Source organism: Chlamydotis macqueenii, chromosome Z, assembly GCF_036417535.1.
Source record: "Chlamydotis macqueenii isolate bChlMac1 chromosome Z, bChlMac1.mat, whole genome shotgun sequence".
NCBI classification, from domain to species: domain Eukaryota; kingdom Metazoa; phylum Chordata; class Aves; order Otidiformes; family Otididae; genus Chlamydotis; species Chlamydotis macqueenii.
The window spans coordinates 32,906,947-32,927,382 of record NC_141593.1 but is presented as its reverse complement, the minus strand read 5'-3'; the positions used below and the strand labels follow the sequence as shown (position 1 = coordinate 32,927,382).

Sequence of the window (20,436 nt, the reverse complement as noted above, 5' to 3'; positions counted from 1 at the left end):
TTCCCCTATGTGGATGATGCTCATACATTAGAAATCAGCAAAAGTGAGGAGTGTGCCGACGTGTAATAAACAGTGAAAGTTACAGAATTACAAAAGAGATGCTCCCATGAACTATTAGCGACAAAATGACAGAATTATATTGGGAAGGCACAAATGAACATGATCAGATAGGATTTTTTTTTTTTTTAATATGTTTTGACCAGTATGGCTGCAACTATGACAACAGTTCTGGAAGTATTGTGAATCGTAGATCAAAATTAGGAGATCATTTGGTAAATGTTATAGTATTTAGAAACGCTACAATGATGCTCAGGTTGTCAAATCATTAAGCCTTTTCCCTCCTGTTTCAGAGGAAACATTAATTTTGTTTTGGGCTCCTAAACAGGGCTATACTTAATGGCAAAGGTACTACCTCATGCTGTTCTTAGCTGACTTGAAGGAATACTGAATACTGTAGTGCTCTAGTCTAATTTTGGAGTTTCCATGATATGTAAAACCCCAGCATTTTAGTTTAATTGCTGTTTATTTCCTCAAATTAGAGTACAGTGTAGTGGCATACTTAGCATTTTGGGAGATAGCTGTCTGCAGAATAATAGAGAGGGCTCGTGAGCTTCTGCTAATATTTGTAAACTACTTTGTGGTTTCTTTGTCAGGTGATGTTTTAGACTTGAGAAGTAGCATATGATTGTAACTTTCTGAAAGGCTGAGGAATCCGGCTTTTATTACTGTATATTTTTGTGGAGAATGCAATGCACTTCAAAGAAAAAAAGGCAATCCTATCCTGCAGTATTTGTCAAACTATGCTTTCTTTTGTACTTTTAAACTGTAATTTACTATGAAGTGACTCATTCAAAGCTCACTGGAGCAACTTTCCATTGATTTTAACAACCTTTGGCTGAAACCCATATTGAACAAAACTTTCTTTTTTTTTCATAGTCATGCCATCATTATCCCATGCCTCAAAATATTGCCTTGTGTAGTGGAAATGTGTATTTTATCTCCCTGAACTCTTTTGCTTTACTGCCCTAAAATGCAGCAGAAAATGAAATCCTGATTGCATGGGAGTTGGTGGCAAAATCCACATTGACTTCCATGAAACTGGGATTCATGCAAAAGTTCTCATTAATACAGAGTTCTTATTAAAATAGAGCTTTCACAACCTTTGTCTTTCACAACATAATGAAGTGGCCAGTTTATTAACTGTCTGAAGGTATATGCAAAAAATTTGCTATTCTTTACTTGCAAATATGATCTTTTTCATTAAGATAATCTGTCATATAATTTCTTTCTTCTTTAAACACCCAAATAAGTCTTTCACTGTGTTCTACCTTTTGCTTTTCATTTTCTGAAGAATCTATACTAAAAGCCCTTTATGATACATACCTTAATGTAAAAGGTTTCTTGGTTTCGAAGACCAACTTCTGAATGTTTCTGACTGTAGCTAGTATCCACAGTATCTTCCAGATGGATAGAATTAAGTGTTCATATCTCATCTTTTCCTACTGAATCCAGCAAGTTTTGGAAAGAAACTTCATTCTTTCACATTCATCCACATGTGGCAAGATACCTATGTAAATCTCTTCTTAACGTACATGTCAAAAACGAGCTCAGCTAATATTATGAAGTATGGGAAACATTTGTTTCAGGCCATGAAAAAATATAACCCTTTTCTTAACTTACAAATGTGTGTGTGCGTCTGCATGTGTGTGCATACATATATATATATAAAATATATATATATATTCCATGCACAACTTATCTTATAACACAGCTGGGGAAAGTTGTTCAGTTTTCAAAATGAGCAACATATGGTCTTTGTATAAGAAATATTTTGAATAAATAAGTGTTGTGATTTATTTTACATAAACAAATAAGGGAATTTAAATTAAAAAGATAAATCTGTGCATGGGACATAAAACTGAAAAGCTGACTGTGCTTATTGCTATTTTGATTCTGGTAAGTGCTTCTAGGCCCTTGAATTTCTTTCAACTATATAAAAACTGGATTTACTCCCAGAGCTCCACTTCTTAACTAGGGCAGTTTAAAAACTAAACAAGGGCTGAGTCAGTTAATTAATTTAAATGAGATTACAAATCAGAAACACATTACGTAATGTTGATTTAATTACCATTTTTTATTTACCTAATTAAAACACTCTGAAGAAAAGTTAACAGTCTCGACAATGGCCGTGTTGGGTGACTTGGCAGCTGATCTGAGCTGCTGATAAAAGGGGAGGTGAAGGGGAGCCTGCCATGACCTGCACGGCTCTGAACCATCACGTGCTGCCCAACTGTCAGCCTGGGTGGCAAGCGCCCGCGTGGTGGCATCGCCCCGACCAGCCCAGGCATGGTGATAACACTCCAGCTGCAGACCCCAACTGCGGAGGCTGGGAAGCATGTCCCATGGGGATGAAGGGGCTCTTGGCCGAAAGGCATGGGGTTTCTCCCGGTTGTGCCAGCCACAGGTGAACTTGTCTGTTGTGGGAGGGCACGGGGGAGTGCGGTGAAAGGGGATGGCCGATGACTGAGTAGCTCTTGCCATGTCCCCACTCCAAAGCAAACAGGTTCAAACCAAAACGACAACAGAGCTGTGCTTCTGCCTGCTGGGCCAGCTGTCTCCTAGCAGAAGCATCTCCGTGCCTGAGCCCCAAAGGCTTTTTGTGAAATGACAGGCCTGCTTTGGCTAAAACCTGGGTACCTGCCTGAGCCAGGGGGCGGCACAGTTAGATACGTTAGCTTTCTGGGGCTAGCGATCAGCTCTATTCCTTTCTGCCTTTTTCAGGTAGGTGAAGGTTCGGCGGCAGCACCATTTCAAGGTAGAGAGCATGGGTCACTGTTAGGGTGCCTCATGGCTCCTGGTGCCACAGGTGGGTGCTGTTGAAGGAAGCCTGCCCTCATAGGATAGGCACATCCAGCCTTCAGAGTAGCTCCTGCCACTGCTCTGGTCTCCCAAGAGGTCCCTTCCATGGCTGCTGGGCGCAAACTAATGAAGGGAGCAAAAAGCAGTGGAGATTACTTGCCAAAATGGAGTTTGCACTGAGGAACTGAGGCTTTCTTGAGATTTTAATACACCTCATATCAATAGCAACCAGGACAGTTATTTCTGTGTCAGCTTAAGAGCCTTTGCACATAGGTTGTTTTGGTACGCTTAAATTTGTGGAAACCGGATCTACAAATGGATCAGAACTAATAAGTCTTTGGAAAACTTTCTGCAAGGTGAACAACAAGCAATCCTTCCTTCCATGGCCAACAGGTTTTGCCAGTGCAGTGTTGTCTGGGAGCTGCTGCCACTGCCCCATGACTTGGACCTAAATGTCTAACTTCAGCTCTCTGCACTGCTCATTCACCACCAGCTACAGGAGTACCAAGCACATTAAAAACTTGTAGGGCTAGCACCTCGTACACTTATCCAGTGCAATAGCATTATGCTAGATAGAAGCCTTGGCGAACACAGAGGAACTCCATGCAGAATAGGGCAGCAGAATGATATTTTTAAAAGAAGTCACTGCCTGTGTGTTGTGGAGGGTTTCAGTCTGGGTGTCTTGAACACATATTGCTAACAGTATATGCTGTTGGGAAAAAATGTGAGGCTTTGTCCTGCAAACATGTCTTTCTCACAGTGAAGCCCTACTTGGTTTTTTTTTGAGGTGCTCCTCCTTGTGTGAACTGTGGTTCATACCATATATCTTCAGGGTTGTAGAATCATAGAATCATTTAGATTGGAAAAGACCATTAAGATTGTTGAGTCCAACTGTATACCTAACACTGCCAAGTCCACCCCCAAACCATGTCCCTAAGCACCACATCTACACATCTTTAAGTACCTCCAGGGATAGTCACTCAGCCACTTCCCTGGGCAGCCCATTCCAACGCTTGACAACCCTTTCAGTGAAGGAATTTTTCATAATACCCAATCTAATTTGAAGTCGTTTCCTCTTGTCCTGTTGCTTGGGAGAAGAGGCTGACACCCAGCTCACTACAACCTCCTTTCAGGTAGCTGTAGAGAGTGATAAGGTCTCCCCTCAGCCTCTTTTTCTTCAGGCTAAATAACCACTGTTCTCTCAGCTATAACACTTCTCTAGCAAAGAAGGTGGTAGGGGTGAATATGTTATTATAAGAAATAATTTAGCCAAATTTTCAAAGAAGTATTTCCATTAAAGGTAGTGGCCTATGAAAACATGAAAAATAAATCCCCCCTCAAGTTAACATACTTCTGAAAACAAGAGTGACAGTTATACCAATTCCATTTCCATGTTTATAGCATCATTTCAGCACATACTTAATACAACAAAATACTCTCAGCTTGTTTATATGATAAACAAACTGTTGTAACACTAGACTTGGTGTGAATAATGCTCATAAAACTGTACAATAGTTCAGGGTCATCAGATGTAGGCATGGTGTACAGTGAAAGACATTGCTTTTGCAAAATGAAATTCTTAAAAGTATTTGGGAATTTTATCAATCCAATTAGTTGCTTTGTCAAGGTAAAATAATGTAGGTAGCAGAAGGTAAGTGTGTAGTAAAATTACAAAAATAGTAATTAATAGTAATGATTTAAAGTACACAGGTGAATTTTTTTTCTTTTTTTTTTGCTTTATGGATTTTTTGCTGATCATGTTATTTGCTTTGGAAGAAAGGCAGATATCTTGCTTTTTTGTTGCCATGAATGCTTTCCTGCTGTGATGATGTTAGAAAAGTCTTTGAAGGATGAAGAGCTGATTTGCAAAGTCTTTTCCCCATGAGGATTGCCCAGCAATGGAGCTTGGGCCACGTCCATCCTTGAAGGGTTTCATGCTCTGACTTTGTAAAGCCTTGAGCAGCCCAGTTTGATCCTGTGGCTGAGCTTTCCCTGGAAAGAGGCTGGGACTGGAGACCTCCTCAGGCCCCCTCCAGACTGGGGTGTCCTATGATTTTCAGAGGTACAACCATTTGCCTCAAGTTTGTGATGTCAAGTGGCAACATAACCCTGACGGATGGAAATCCGGGAGGTAGTTGTCATTCTTGTGCATGGTAGTGACTCTGTCACTTGTCGACTCAGATACTGTATAGGTATGTGAAGGCTTGAAGACCATCAAACTGATACTTACATGGTGTCACATCTCTCTGGTCCATTATCATTCCCCTTACTCCAGTAATGGACTATCAAAGGACAAGGGTGCATTTACATGCTGGTGAATGATTAAATTACTTTCTGTCAGCTGAGATTAACTGAGTGCAAAGGCTGTCTCCTAGCCTGTGGCAAATGAAAAATGATATGTGTTCACTGAAACCACTGAGGAGGTTTATTTGATTATTATGATGCTCTAGAAAGTATTTTCTTCTTTTTACAGATTCCACCTCTTTTTGTTTTCAAGTCCTTGAATGTTATGCTACTGCAGACAGCCTTAAAAGCAAAATTCCTTTTACAGTATGGGGCATAAGGGAGGTATAGCATAACTTACTTTTTAAAGACAGTATGCTCTCTTATCAGCTGAAAAATGAAAGATCAGACTCCTGAGGTGAGCAATACAAAAATCCCTCAGGAAGCTGGTGAACAGCAGTGTGATTTTCTTGGCTTTGCTGGCACGTGTGTCCTTACTGCTACTGCTTGTCCCTCACTGGATGGCAAGCCATCAGCTTTTTTTTTTTCCCTCTGCCTTACCAAAGCCAAGAATGATGTGTCATGGCAGCACCTTTCTCCTAGTGTACAGCAGGGGAAAGGAATGCTTTTTCTCACCAGCAGCAGGCCCTAACAGTCAGTTTTACTTAACCCTGGCTGCAGTGAGAATTGCCTGCACTCAGAGATATTAATTGAGATTGACCCCTAGAAGTGGAAACATGGGAAACAATTCAGTATAAAATACACCAGCCTCTTGACTCATCCTTTCATACCATCTTCTAAAAGAAAGAGTACTTTCAAGTAAAGAGTTCGAATGTCCTGGTGGTAGCCATGTTGAATCATGATGTATGATACATAAAGTGCATCAGGGTTACATGAATGTCTACCAGATCAGAGAAAGGGCTGGCATGAGCCATTGTCATATAAACTGTTCATCTGTGGGGCAATAACTTATCACAGCATCTGCTGCTGACTGTTGGAGCAGTCAGCACCACGAGGAGCAGAGCAGAAGATGTGCTCACTGTAGTTGTGAGGTGCTTGTGAAAGCCATTCTGTGGAAGTGGTACATGTAGGTGAGCTTTTGCTCTGGAGCAAATAAGGATAAGTACTTCTGAGATCTGTGTGTAAGAATTTTTTTTCAAGAAAATCACATTGATAGTAAAATTTGAAAATGAGGTTTTTAAAACAAACAGGCAAACAAACAAACAAAAAAAAACCCCAAAAAGAGAATAAACTAAGGCAACTTACAGTTGGGAGCTACCTGAATGACAATGTTGAAAATTTCAGTTTCATCACATTTACACGGTACAGTTTTATTTGCTACTAGTTTTATAACTTTGCTTAGAAAGGCTTTTTTTTTTTTTTTTTTTTTTCTAAATCTGCACAGAATTATTTGGTGGGAAAATTGAATGCAAAGCCAGCTAGGCAGACAATGAGTCTGGTTGTGTCTTTCTCCATCACACTGGAAGAAAAGCCTGCAATTTTTAAACCCAGGGCTCATGTTGTTAATTAATGATCTTGTGCAGATGAGGACAAAGAAAGATTTAAAGTGTCTTAACATGTCTTTTGCTTCCTTAGTTTCTGTGGCTTTCCAAAAATGCCTCTTACTCCCTCTTTTAAAAGAGCTTTGCTACAATGTCTCTTTTCATTCAATGTTCTGCTTATAAATTAAGTTATTCATATAATTTATTGCTGTAATGATCATGGTTCTCTTGTACTTTCCAAGGCTATTTGCATCCAGTCAAATCAGCAGAGTGCTTTATAATTACTGACACTGGTAAGAGAACTGGCTGATCACGGGCCGTCTCAGGTCTGTGTCTTTCATCCTGAGAATGAGATGCTTCTGTGTGCTTCAAGTGCAGAGTTACAGAGGTTGATACTATTGTACAGAACACAGTTCTTTGCTTTCTCAATTGCTTTAAGTGCAGGATTAGTTAAGATGCTTATCATATTCATCTTACAATAATTCTTTGCTTTCTCAAGATCATTGAGAACCTGATGGCGAATATGTTAGTACCATCTACTGCTCAAAACACTGTGAGAATCAATCTGTAAAAATCGTGATTGATAAGTGGATAACATAAAACAAAGCTAAGTCTGACTGGCAAATTAACTAGCCAACTGCTTATCCCTATAAGTGGAAAATTCTTTGCTAAATTTATGTTATTATACTATAAAAAAGAATTGTTTAAACTACAGAAAGTGGCCATGCTGACAATGAGAAAGTAGGAGTAAAGGGAAATTGCCGTGCAAGAGCTAAAAAGTGCTCTTCGCTTTGTGCCTCTTTTTAGAGAATTTTAACAGGAGAAAACTTTAAAGGCTATTCTCTGGTAGGCCTCATTAATCCAGTTTCAAATCTCTGTATTCCCTGTTCTACACTGTCCAAGCTTTATTGGGTGCATCTGCTACCAAACTGACACTTCATTTAGCCACACATCTGCAGTAGTTTTACACTTGGACCATTACTGTGTAAAATTAATCCTCTCTGATAATTTAAATAATAATTATCTGCAGAAGCAGAGAATGTCTATTAGAAGAATATTAAAGTTCACCCCCTGCAGGGTGAACCCTCCCATTGCAACACACAAAAAAGGACGCCTGTCCAAATAAAGGTCTGTATGCAGAGAAGCATCATATTTTAGCATTTCTTGTAGCTAATTGAGTGTTCAGATCAACTTGATTTGACTTTTTAAAGGGATGTACTCTATCTTAAAAGAAACAGGCACGCTGAATGGCTACATATTGTGCTGTACAGGGGGACTCTTAAGAGTCCCCAAATGCCCAGACCGTGGGATATGTGTCTGGGAGGCCTGATCTTTATTCTTCCTACCCTGAGTTGAAGAAGATAGAGGAAATTTAGTGTGAAATTTGCTGTTCAATGTGTATTTTATTGTGTGCAAGAATAATTTCATTCATTACTGGAAAATTTAGTTTTGTTTTTAATACCGTCAGGACTGGGTTTCACATGTGCCTTGGTCTTTCAGTAATCTGGTAGATCCCCAGATGCTTGTCTTCTATGACAACCGTCATTCAGATGAATTCAGTAGGACTTGAACTGTGAAATGGATTTCTATCTCAGATAATATCTTCTGTAGAATCAAGCTTGTGTTAACTTAAAGTGCTTGAGAGACTTGTGTGTGAAGCCATGTTTGCTAAGCTACATAACAGATGGTAACAGATTTCAGTGAACTTCTTGTAGCAGGTGGAGGGAATCTTTCATTCTGGGTTGAGGGCTACAATGGCTTTAAGAAGAAGAGATGGGAATTGAAGGACAAGTATTTGTTGATATGTACCTTTCTCCTTCTCTATTTTTTCCTTTAATTGTAAGCAGCAATACATTCAGAAACTCTGAATTCCCTCCAGGGTCCATTTGGTCACAGCAATTTCTGTAGTGATATGGTGCAATCCTTTGGTGGTCCTATGCTACTAACAAGCACTGCTACATTAAAAAAAAAAATATTCAGACTGTAAAACTGCTCCATTGTAGATACCTATATACAGAACAAATGGTTGTGCTTCATTTGATTTCTTATTCTCTTTGCATACAAGAGTGTCTGTGATGTCTTTGTTAATAACAATTTCTTGCACTGGAGGAGGGTTTTGTTATATTATTGGTGTGGGAATACAGCAAACAGTAGATAGTTTTAAAACGAACTGCTTTTATGAATAAATATGTAATTTATTATTTAATATATTAACATCAAATTGCATTCTTCTCTTAATTCATTAGGTGCATGTATCATGGAAAGAACATTCTTTGTAGTCTACAAAGGGTTTGGGTTTTTTTAGTTTTTATGTTATGTGATCTTCATTTCACAACAGCTATTCTCACAGACTGGGAACACAAAGCTTATACTGTATTCAAATGGACAGTCATATCTTCAGTGCAGTCTTGAGTCTGTGGAAGCAGGATAGGCCTTTGTGCTTTGAGGAAAGGATATAAAAACAGGACTCATCACTGCAAACACCATTAGTTGCCTGATCCAGTACGTCTTTCTGGTCATTGCCTGAGAAGAAACTACCTCTGCTTTGCTGATTATGCAATATTATATTTGGGGGATGGAAGGAAAGGGAATGAAAAGGTACCCTTGTAGATGTGTTTACAACATGTGTATTTACCTGACTGACTCTCTTGTCCTTCTTCAGTGATCTATGAGTTCCTCTTACTAGGATCATTGCGTCTTTCACAATGTTTCTGCTTCTGTGTAAAATGAGTTACATATAGTGTGTTTGTTCAATAATGCCTTCATGTAGAAAGTCAGGGAAATGACCTTTAAAGAACAAAGTTAAGTATTCGTTTAATACTGAAGGAGGGTGTTAAAAGGTTGTGAGATACTCTCAAAACAAATTAGTAAAACATTTCTTTCATTTCTTTATAGATTCTGGACAACCAGGAAGTCCAAGCCACAATGATCCTGCCAAGAATCCACCAGGTAAATATAAGTTCCAGAACATGTGCATCTAACATTGTTTGAGAACAAAGATACTACTGTTAATAGTTAAAGAGAGCATAATTGGTCAGCAACCTATTTTGCACTGGTAAGTACATATAATCAGGACAAGCTGTGATTATTTTAGTTCTTTTAAACTGGCAATGCCTCAATTGTAGTTTAGTCAACATTCATTTAATCTAAGGAATTTTTCTTTCAGTTCATGGTTTTTAGAATTTCGTAAGTGGGAATGGGCAGAGGAATAAGGAGACAAAATCTCAAATAACTTTACTTCTATAAAAGTTTTCAAATGTTACAAGTATTCTTTTATCTCAGACAAAACATGGTTGACCTACCTCTAAAGTCTGTGACCTGAGCTATGAGCTTCTTTACTTTTATTTTATATATACATTATAAAATGCAAATGTGTTCGTTTTTTATATTTTTTGTATCAGCTCAGAGCAGGTTTTGAACACGTTGTTAATGGGTCATGCTAGTGACATTTGAAATTTTTTTTGAAAGAGATGTCAGTATGAACAGTCCTTTCAAGGGTTCTCTAAAAATAAAAATTCGAGAGAAAATCATAACCAGACTTTGCCATTTGACACTGTTTAGACCAAAGTTTGTTTGTATTTTCATGGATTTACCCTTCTGATCAATTGGGCTGTGCTAGTAAATCTTGTAAATCTTTTTTGTTATATGAATTTTATTGGGGTAAGACCAACAAGTGTGACAGGCAAACTATCATTTCTTAATGAGCAAGGAGTGACTCCTGCCATCACTGTCGTGCTATATCGTCTCATTTTGGCTCTCAGAAGTGTCTATCTGAAATGAGCTGCAACTAACTGAGTTGGCTTATTTTCTAAATGCAAACTGAACCACACTCTATACCAAGAATTAATTGTGTGATGCTGGGCTGTTACATATACATGAATATTTTTTGGATCTGTCCAAACATTAGGGGAAACAGCCTCCATTGTGGCTGTACAGTTTTGTACTATGCATATGATCAAAGTATTCTCTACACGTGGTGGAATATGTCATGTGTGTTGCATGTTAATACCCAAAAGTAGGAGAACTGTCATAGACCCTTTTACAAAAAGCTGTATTGCTATAATATAAAAACCAGAAACACACATTGGAAAATTGCAGATACGTTTTAGAGGTATGAGGGTAGAACAAGTCAAATAATGTGGCAAGCTCTTTTTCAAGTGATTTTTAAATGTGATTTTTTTTTAATTTTTTTTTTTGCAAGGGATGATGTAGGCTTGAAATCACTTTTGGCTAGAGATTTTTATGCTGTTTCTCTCCAAACTGTGTGGGATGTTATGAGTAGGCTTTTATTTCTCTGTTAAATATGTGACATAAATTATGTAGGATAGTAGTTTAAGAACCCAAACCAGCAAATTTACACCTAAAACAAGCCTGAAAAATTTCCTTGCACATAATCACGGTTTTGTAAAACTTGAAACATTTAGCTGTAGAGCATTTATTTTTGTTTAAGAATATCTCTGTTTGTGAGTGCAAGAAAAGCCAAATGCATTACCTCTCATCATTTTGAAGGATCCTTTGCAGCCTCTGGGTTTGGGAAGCTGAAGGCAGGGTCTGGAAACTGACTTTCAACATGTTTTAAAATTATATTTTTAAAGTATCATTTAGCATTTGGAGTAGTAAGGTAGAAGTACATATTTCACTAGTAAGGATCACATCCTTTAGTAAGTCCGGTTTCCCCAACCCTCAGTCTCAACCTCAGGCTACTCCAACAAGGAGTAATCTTGCTGCCAGCAGCATAGCCTTGGGGAGAGCCGTGGAAGAGCTATTTAGGCTTTCTTTTGGCAGCCTTGTGGGGCAAGACCAGATGCCCCAATGTCTGACAAACTCCAGTGTCCCAGAAGTCAGAGGGAGATAGAGAGCAAAGAAATCTGTTGCTGGTTTAATCGTGAAACTTTCTGCTTGAAATTTGAGCATAACACTTTCTCATGCTTTGGAGTTAGTGCTGGCAGTATTATTCCTTTATCTGCTGCCAAGTGGGGACAGAAAATGGAAGCTGTGCCTTGCTTCCCTTCTAACCCTTAATTTAAACAGAGACAGAGGCATAATTGAATGTCATTTGTCTATTTGAGGATACATGAACTTCTGGCATCGCTCAGCTTCCCTGTGTGATACTGTCTTGGGGTTAAACTGGCAGGGAGAAAGCGTTGAGGTTTGTGGGACTGCAGTACAGAGGACTTCCAAGGCTGTCCAGGAGAATGAGAGGCAGTTGCACTCCATTCAGCTTGTCTGGGAAAAGAACTGCTGTCCTATTCTTTCTTACTAAACTTCTCATGAGTCTTATTATTAGAACCAGGCAGTCACTTCTGTCAGAACCCCAGAGGATATCCACTCTGAGGTTTGTTTTCGGTCCCAGGCCAGGAGCATGCAGACTGGCAGTGCCAGGCGGGTTTGTTCTTCTATCATGTTTTGGTCTGATGCCTGTATGTTAAGGAGCCAGACTGTTGGCAAGGGATAGGTGCTGCTAGCTTTTGGATGCCACTGCCTTCACAAAGACATTGCCAAGGAAGAGGAGGTTGGAAACTGAGTGGTAGTTGGCAAGGCTGCTGGTGTTAAAAGTGGGTTTTTCTAGGTTTGGCTAGACTGTTGCATTCTTTAGGGTGTCTGGTAATTTGCTGTCTTAACCATGGAGGAAGGGTAATGTCACTTGCCAAACAAAAGAACGTTAAGAGCACTTGCTGGAATTCTTTACAATACGTTCCTAAAAATACACTGATTACTTTGATAGCATAATACAGTATTAAGATGGTGTAGCTTGTGGTGAAAGTGGTATGTAGCTTTTGTAGCAAGATCCAGGGATATCCTCCTCTAAGTTTTATTTTTCAATAACTTTCATCTGATATATTTCTAAAGAATGGAACTTGCTTTTCTGAGAGCTGGGTTGTAAAGGCCACTTCTCCACAGGGATTGTTAAGTGGGTTCCAGACAGATAGATGAGCTGAACTGCACTGAACTGAACTGAACTGAGAGAGGAGAAGAGTTTGATCACTGCTGTTGTCCGCATCAGTCATTAAGTTCCTGGAATCTAAAAGTTTGTGTTGTGCTAGCATGTTGCCAACTATTAAAAGTTTACATGGTTTCAAAGAGAGAATGGACATGTCCATGGATCTGTTGAGGATGAATAAACCAATAGAGGCACAACTAGATTAATGACTTTTCAAACTGAAAATAGCTGGAGACTTGGACACTATCAGTCAAAAAAACCCCTCAAATACTTTAGGCCCACCCTATTTCTTACTATTCTACTGTGCATCTGCTCAGGACTACTGCTGAAGGCAGGCTGTTGAAGGAGACCTAGTGTAGCAGTTTCAGTGTAATGCTGTATTATTTACTCCCTGCAAGACTCATAGATCTTTTATATAGCTTAAGAAAATCTAAAAAAAATGAGCCTTCCTTAACATGTGTGTCTCGAAATACCTGCAAAGGTGTGGGAGGATACATAGTGAAGACAGAGGGAGTGATCTTTAAGTAAGTTAATCTGTTAGGCATAAGAAAATTATGAGGGTGAGTAAAAAGAGAAAAAGAACTAGAACTGCTAGTAAGCTAATTATATTGACACTCGCCACAAAAATTTGGTCTGTAGTGATATAATCCTTACTAGCCAGTTCTACTAGTAGAGGATTTTCTGAGTTTTGTTTTCTTTTTTTTTTTTTTCTTTACCTTACTTACTGCCTGCTGGCCATAACTGTTTGACATTAATAAGGTTGCTTGCTACCTGCCGTTGGTGTGAGGTTGCTGCTTGGAAGACTTGATTTATTTATACACCAGCATTAACACTGCTGTGTCTGGTTGTTGCCATGTTGCTCAAATCTTTGAACACAGCCTTTTAAAGCTGCTAAAATAAGAGTAAGAAATAGCAATACTGATAGAGTAAAATGTTATCTTGATATGAAAAAAGAGAGGATACACAGGTGAATACAATTTGAGGAATCAAAAGAACTGGAAGCCTGAGGAAGTGGCTACCAGTTCCTACTGCTGCTTCATGTGCTTCATTTTTTGTCTTCTGGATGGAGCTGGGAGGAGGATACTCTCTTCTTGTACAGTTTTCCTCAATATTTTAAAGCTATTCTTGTCCAGCATTGGGGATTGCAAAAGGTAACTTTTCAGAAGGTGCAAAGGAAACCTAACTCTCCACGCATAGACAGTTATGAATCTCATTGATGAGGGAAGACAAGTGTGTTCAGATTTTTGCTTTTGTCCGAACAGTTGAGTTCAGAAGTTATTAGGGCTGTGTTTCCCAGGAAGTGGGACTTGCTAGGTTTTTTTTTTTTATTTCCTGATAGGATTTATTCCACTTTAGCTGGTCCAAGGAATATTTTGATATAAATTTTGCACTCTTTAAGTCAGTCAGGGCTGACTGTGGCATGCAGATGACTCAGGTTTGAGTCTGTGAGGTGATGAATATTACATTATTTATAGGGGTTGACACACTTTTAGACAGAGAGATTGAGAAACTCTCTCTCTGCCTTTCATTATTCCTCAGTGTTTCCCTTCTTTCCTCCACAATAACCCATGATATGTTGTCAGATAATTTATCTGGTGATAAGATCCTTAATCTGAATGAGGCATAGGTATGTGAATCTCCAGCCCCAGCCTCACTGCTCTGGAATTGGTTTTCCCCTTCTGTTTTCCCCGGAATTTTTATTCTGGGAACCGTTTCCAAAGAAGTCCTGAGTGAAATCAACATCTTTTTTTTTTTTTCTTTCCTAATTAAAGAAGGTGTTGCCAAAAAGCTTGCAACTAGCCTCACCTATCTCTCAATATGCAAATCTCTCTTGCAGCTGTCGAGCCCCAGAGGCTTTTTTGCTCTTTCATATGGGCTAGCAGCCATAGGGAGAGCATTCTTTGTGAATCAACCCCTAAGAAATGTGTCATAAATTTGCCTATATATGACTGGTTTAGATAGAAGTATTTTGGTTTTAAGTTTTAGAATGTATAGTTTCAGAAACAACCTCTGAAGAGTCATGTGATCTCAACCTTTACCCTATTTTGGAAATGCAATAAGCAAATGTTTTTGAGTTTTGAATGACTCAGAACACAGATGGTTTCATTATTTTAGTGTATTGCAAGTTACCCTCTTGTGGATGGGGAATTAGCCCCCTAATTAATAGGAACAGAAGAGATATTCCCTGGCCTCATCACTATAAGCAGCTTTTCTTGTGAAAGCAATAATGCCATAGTAGCAGTTTAGGGATTCAGACAGAATTGTATTTAAACAAACAAACATATTCACTTCGCTTTTTCAGCATGGTAGTGGATATTCTGAAATGCTTGCTGTTTCCCGTATGCCTGCAGCCGTGCCATCTCAGATAGTGATCTTCAAATAAAACAGGGTTGGGTTTGGTCAGGGCTTGATTTTCTGTGGAGTTCTCCTTTTCCCAAATGTTCTATGAGTTAGTAATGCCAGTGATTGAGAGGTGATACTCTTCCTCCTCAGCCTCCCAGCCCTGAGCCAGGCGGGGCGTTCTGGGGGCAGAGCGCAGCTGTGCTATCTCAACAATCAGGAACCTGCACAGATTGTATGGCCCCTTTTTCCAAGAGGAGGAGTTTTTGGCCTTGCATGATGGTTTGAAATTTGGTGTGGGTAATTACTACTGTCTACTGGCTTAGGATTACTTCTGAATTTTTGTTAGCATAGAGTATCCTTCTTTATGAACCTATGGTTTAAATAAATTATGCTAAGATCACTTCTGATGCCGGTATGTTCAATGATGAGCACAATGGTTTTTACTTCAAAGCATACACAGAGCAAGAATTTACTAAAAACTCTTACATTACCAGTTAGAAGTCCAGAAACCTGCTTTGGCACCAGAAAATTCTTTTTTTTTTGGTATCTGGTAGTCCTATAGCTGTTAAAAAGCAGCTCCTCCAACCTCTTTTTAAATCTTGGCTATAATTTGTATATAATCTGATACCTTCTGGCATTGAAGGCCATATGCATTTGTGTTAGTTACCCTTTCTGTTTCTTGCTAGGTCTTGGGGTAACCCACTTCATGGATTCCAGTACATGGATTCCAGAGTCCATTAAACCACGTGTTTACTTGTTCAAATTACTGCAACATTGGAGGATATTATAGGATATATATTGGAAATCTTATTTCTTTTTGAAAATGGCACAGACAGCTTCTTAGTTCCTTGTTGTGCTAAAAGTTCAATGGAGTCAGGGAATCTTTTTGCAACATGTTTTTTTTTTTTCTTGTCCCAGTTACAACACCATTGCAACTTTCAGGAGAAAAACCAAAAGAAACTGTGGGTGTGCAACAAGGCCAGAGACAATCGTGTGATAACCAAAATAGCCTCATTCTCTGGCTGTTCAACTGTTTCAAATGACATAATCACAGAAATCTTCTGTGTCACTCCTTGGCTCATGTTATCGACCCTTAACTGCCTTTAAGAAATGCTTCAAAATGCATGCAATAAGAAAACAAACTGCAGTTCTACTGACTGATAACTTACTATGAACAGTGTGTGACTAATTTTTCACTACTAATTATTCACAGTTCCGACTGTGACTAGTAGATGTATGCCACTAGGATTCTTGCTGAAATTAAAGACCTTCCTGTAAAAGTTGGATTTTGCAGAAAGCAGCAAGATCCGATCCTTACAAAGTCAGTTTTCAAAGGCTCAAACAAAAGAAGCTATGCAATGAAATGGTTTAATCTTTAATTGTAGCCATTTTAGAAGTCAAACAAACCTGTAGCAGCATCCAGAACATTGCACTGTATAACTTCAAGTCAATCTACAGCTCTCTGCTGTTGTTTTGTACACCAGGCTGAAGCTTCCAGCCTTTCTTGTCACAGTAGCTCCTGATGCTGAACTTGTCCCACTGTTAGTAAATCTATCTTCTGCTGTGTAATTAGTCTTCTTAAACATCCAGAAATAAAAGTACAGTAATACAAATTGTTTCCTGCACTGTTTGGATCCGTACTTCTGTTTTATAAGTTGCTCAAAATCAAGGCTGTATCAGTGAAAAAACTACATGTTTAATGATACCAGGAAGCAATCTAATGTTTTGGCACTAGTCAATATGCAGCAGAACATAAACAGGCGTTCTATTCATAAAAGTACAATTAAATCAGAAGACATAAAAAAGGTTGGTTAAAGATTTGTAAAGCCAGACGTCACTGGTAAGCTTCTAAGTAATGTGAGAACAAGCCCGTTACAGTACATGTTAGTGCAAACTGAAAATATTTTTCAGTCGTTTTAAACAGCTTTTTTTTTTTTTCCCCCTCCATTTTAAGTCTTAGCATGTTTAAAAGCTATCCTTGTAACTCAGCTCTTGAAGGCACAGCACAGGAATCGAGTGGAAGACACATAAAGGTTAGGACAGAATACCCTTTACAGCAGTTGGAGGCATTACAGAGGGTTCCTCCTGTTACTGACTGTAGAGGGGAGCTTGATCAGAGCTGCTGCTCGGCCTAACCTGCTGATCTTTCATCCTTAGTGGCACTGATCTGGTCATTGCAGTATTGTTTGGAAAATATATTTTTCAGAAATGAGTTTTCCATAAAAAAAGTAAAGAGAGAAGACAGATTTTATACTTAGTCTGTGCCAAAACTAAAAGGAAATACAGAAGAAAATCCACTGTTATTTATGGGCTTTGGAAGTTGCTGACTGTTTATTCAGAATTGCACTATGGTGGTTTTAGCAGACATGTTCTTTTTGTAGAACTCAGATTTTAAAGAATAATGACAATTAGTGAAATGCATTTCAGAGAGCGTCATCTCTCAGACAAGGTGAGTTTTAGTGAATGACACTATTTGGTACTTATGTTAGATTTGAATAAAGACAGCAAAGTGTTGTCATGACCATCAAAAGGTACACTAAATCCTCTATAAGGAATACAACAATAGACTTTTATCAAGTGCGTTAGTTTCTGTACTGAACAGATCAGAAACACACACCAAGAATGCTAATTTAAGGCTCTTTAACATGTTAATGCAAGCAGTGTATTAGGGACTGCTTAATTAAAAAAAAAAAACAGTAAGACCTATACTGTACGGGGTATCACCACATATTTTTTTTTCTTACTTGCAGTGTAATAATGTAAATATGAATGTTAACTCTCATTCAGTAGGGAGATCAGCTTCAAAAGGTAAAAGACAATGGCTCACGCCATAAAGTCAAAATGTCCTATACTGTGGTCCTGCTGCATACAGCCTTGCTGTTTACCAGTTATTGTATGTAGAGTGCATGTTTCTGCAACAAATTACCACAGTTTAATGGCACAGAACATTTTCCTGTTGCACAGCTGGGAGCCACGAACAGTTCTGTAACATACCACGGATTGTCTTTCTAACTAGTTAAAACTGTTGAAGTCTACTGGAACTGAACATACTGTGTTTATTTTTTTGCACTCAGAGGCACCACTGGAATTCACCTTCCCTGTTAGAACATAAGGGTCAGGATGGTGTCGCTCAGTCCCTATTTATTGTTGCATCAATTTTTTATAGTATTTTGTCACACTTCATAGAGAAAAATTTCAAGCTGTTTTTTAAGTTGATTGAGATTGACGATAGCTCCAGTTTCCCTCTCTTTCCTAATGCTAGGCAAAGCATTTGCATATATCTGTGGGTGTCATTATATTTGGACCGTTCAAGGTAGGATGAAACCTGAATGAAAGATTGTGATCCATCAGTCAACAACGCATCCTTCTGTGAGCAGGTGATGAATAGTGACACCACTCAGTGGCAGAATTTTTTCCTGGTTCCCATTTCATTATCACAAGGAGAGAAACACACCGTATTGCTCTTTATGTTATGTGGGTATTCTCAGTATTGCCAGTGAGAAGAACTAATTCATGAGAGGAGGCTGAAGATTAAACACGTGTGTGTGTCTATGTGTGCACATACATGTGTGCATCAGTGTTCTTACATATAAAATCCTACGTGGGCATTTTCTTTTTTTAATATGAGCCCTGAGGCTTGTTCTCACTGTAATGATAGCTGTACTAATCTACGCTTGGGTAAAGCTCCTCTCACGTTAGCCTAACTTGAATGAGAGAAGTTGTGCTTCAAAGTAGTGGTATTTGGATAAGCAGCAGAGAAGTTCAGTCTTGTCTCATTACCAGCGCCAGAGCTGGCTGCATGTTTGTGCACTGGCTTTAAGCCAGACTTCACTTACAGGCCAACTAAAATCCAGAAACCAAATTTTTCTTTGGAAATCTCCCTTTCGTGTACTACTTCAGACTGTTCCTGCTCGATGAAATAGGCAGAGAACAGAAAGATTGCCATTGTTGGAGGATTTATTAGCATTCATCCAGCTTTCCCATTCTTAGTTTAAAAAATGAAAACTGAGGAAGAAGGGGAAAAGAATCATTAACTCTTCGCAGTTTTTTTTTGTGATATGGATATGTCAAGTTCTGTCAAATAAAGAAGTAAATATTTGAGAAGCCATGTCATGTTTTCATCCACATAAAAAAAAACCACAGAGAAAGGATGAAAGAAAATGCAGAATATGGAAGAGAAAGGCTCTTATTTCTTAGAAACTGGAGATGAATAAGGTTGTAGAGAAGCCTGCAACATTCAGGTGAAGGACGATAAGAGAGGAAAAAGTAATGGATATAGAGAGAAGCTGCTGAAAATGAGAGGGAGAGGAATGTGAAAGGAAGTGAAGAAAAAGGAGAGGGAGACCTGCAGAGGTACTAGTGGAAATAAGGACATGCAGGGATGTTGTATGAAGTGATGTTGACTGGATGATGAGAAAATGATGACATTGGCATAATGTTGTTCAGGATGATCCCACAGGCCTGTGGTGCTCCGCATGCCCACTGCGCTTGCTCCTGCGATAACCAGCACTGTCAGCTGGGGAAGAATGACATTCGCTTGTAGGTGTAACAGCCTCACAGAAATGTCAGGAAATCTGCTCAGTGGGATGCATTCACATTCTTTCAGCTTGAGTTGTCAGATGCATTGTTTATACCTGCACCGGTAAATAATATCAGAGGGGCTGGGTGAGGCTGCTCTGTAGACCTAGTAAGACTGCTAGTAAGCAGTGAAAACCACTCTTTTTGCCTTTGCCCTCTTTGTTTGGTCCTGAGAAGTAAGTAAAGGTTTCTCCAGATATACCAAGGACAGATCTTTCAAGTGAAGTGTACTACTTTTACGGTCACTTTTCTGATTCTTCAAGTTTTCTTAAATTACTTGAAGATGAAAGCAGTAATTGCCAAAAGAAACCCAAAGAGAATAGTACTGAACCATTGCTTTTCAAATCAGGAAGATATTTCAGTAGGTGCCTTTTTAATTTGTATGTTGGTTTTGTTAGTTAAGACATTTAGAGTGCTTTTACTGATTCAGACATTTGGAACAGAATATTGACAGTGTATTTCCGAAAGAAAAAAAGGTCTGTATTAATTCAGAAAAGAGACTAGAGAAACCACAGTAAGAAATTCTTAGTGCACCGTCTCACATGAATGCAAATGAAAAAGTAATACAGTTGGAGTAGCCATATGCAGCAAGCGTAGATCTAAATATTTCTGTTGGTAAATGGTTGGCATTCCTACCCATAAGTGCTGTGATGTCATGTAATCTCAAACTCAGTCCAGTCAGCTTATGCAGTGATTATTGATATGAGACTTCCACAGAAACATGGCCTTCTCAGCTCTCTTCTAATAAGGTTATCTAGTTACACTGCTGAGATAAGTCTTGATTATCAGCTGTTGTTTTACTGCTGTACTGCCAACTTGTGCCTGAATTTCATGGCAGGGAAAGTATATCATATATATTTATCTTAGAATAAGTAAACATAAGCCAAAACAATAATATATGGTTTCTTAAACATTGATTTCTAGATATGTAATTCAGCATGTATATAAAAAAACAACTGAATAGCTCAGCTGTTTTGTCCAGGTCCTGCT

At 38.7% G+C, this 20,436-nt stretch overlaps 1 protein-coding gene across 4 annotated transcripts in view; it reads left to right on the top strand.

Annotated features, from left to right (window-relative positions):
- NFIB (nuclear factor I B) overlaps positions 1-20,436 on the top strand; it is a 177,697-nt gene that overhangs the window by 90,066 nt on the left and 67,195 nt on the right. For all 4 annotated transcript variants that reach the window (XM_086770112.1, XM_086770109.1, XM_086770111.1 and 1 more), the window contains exon 3: positions 9,480-9,533. In XM_086770112.1, the coding sequence (XP_086626238.1) occupies positions 9,480-9,533 (54 nt within the window). The remainder of the gene's footprint in view (positions 1-9,479; positions 9,534-20,436) is intronic.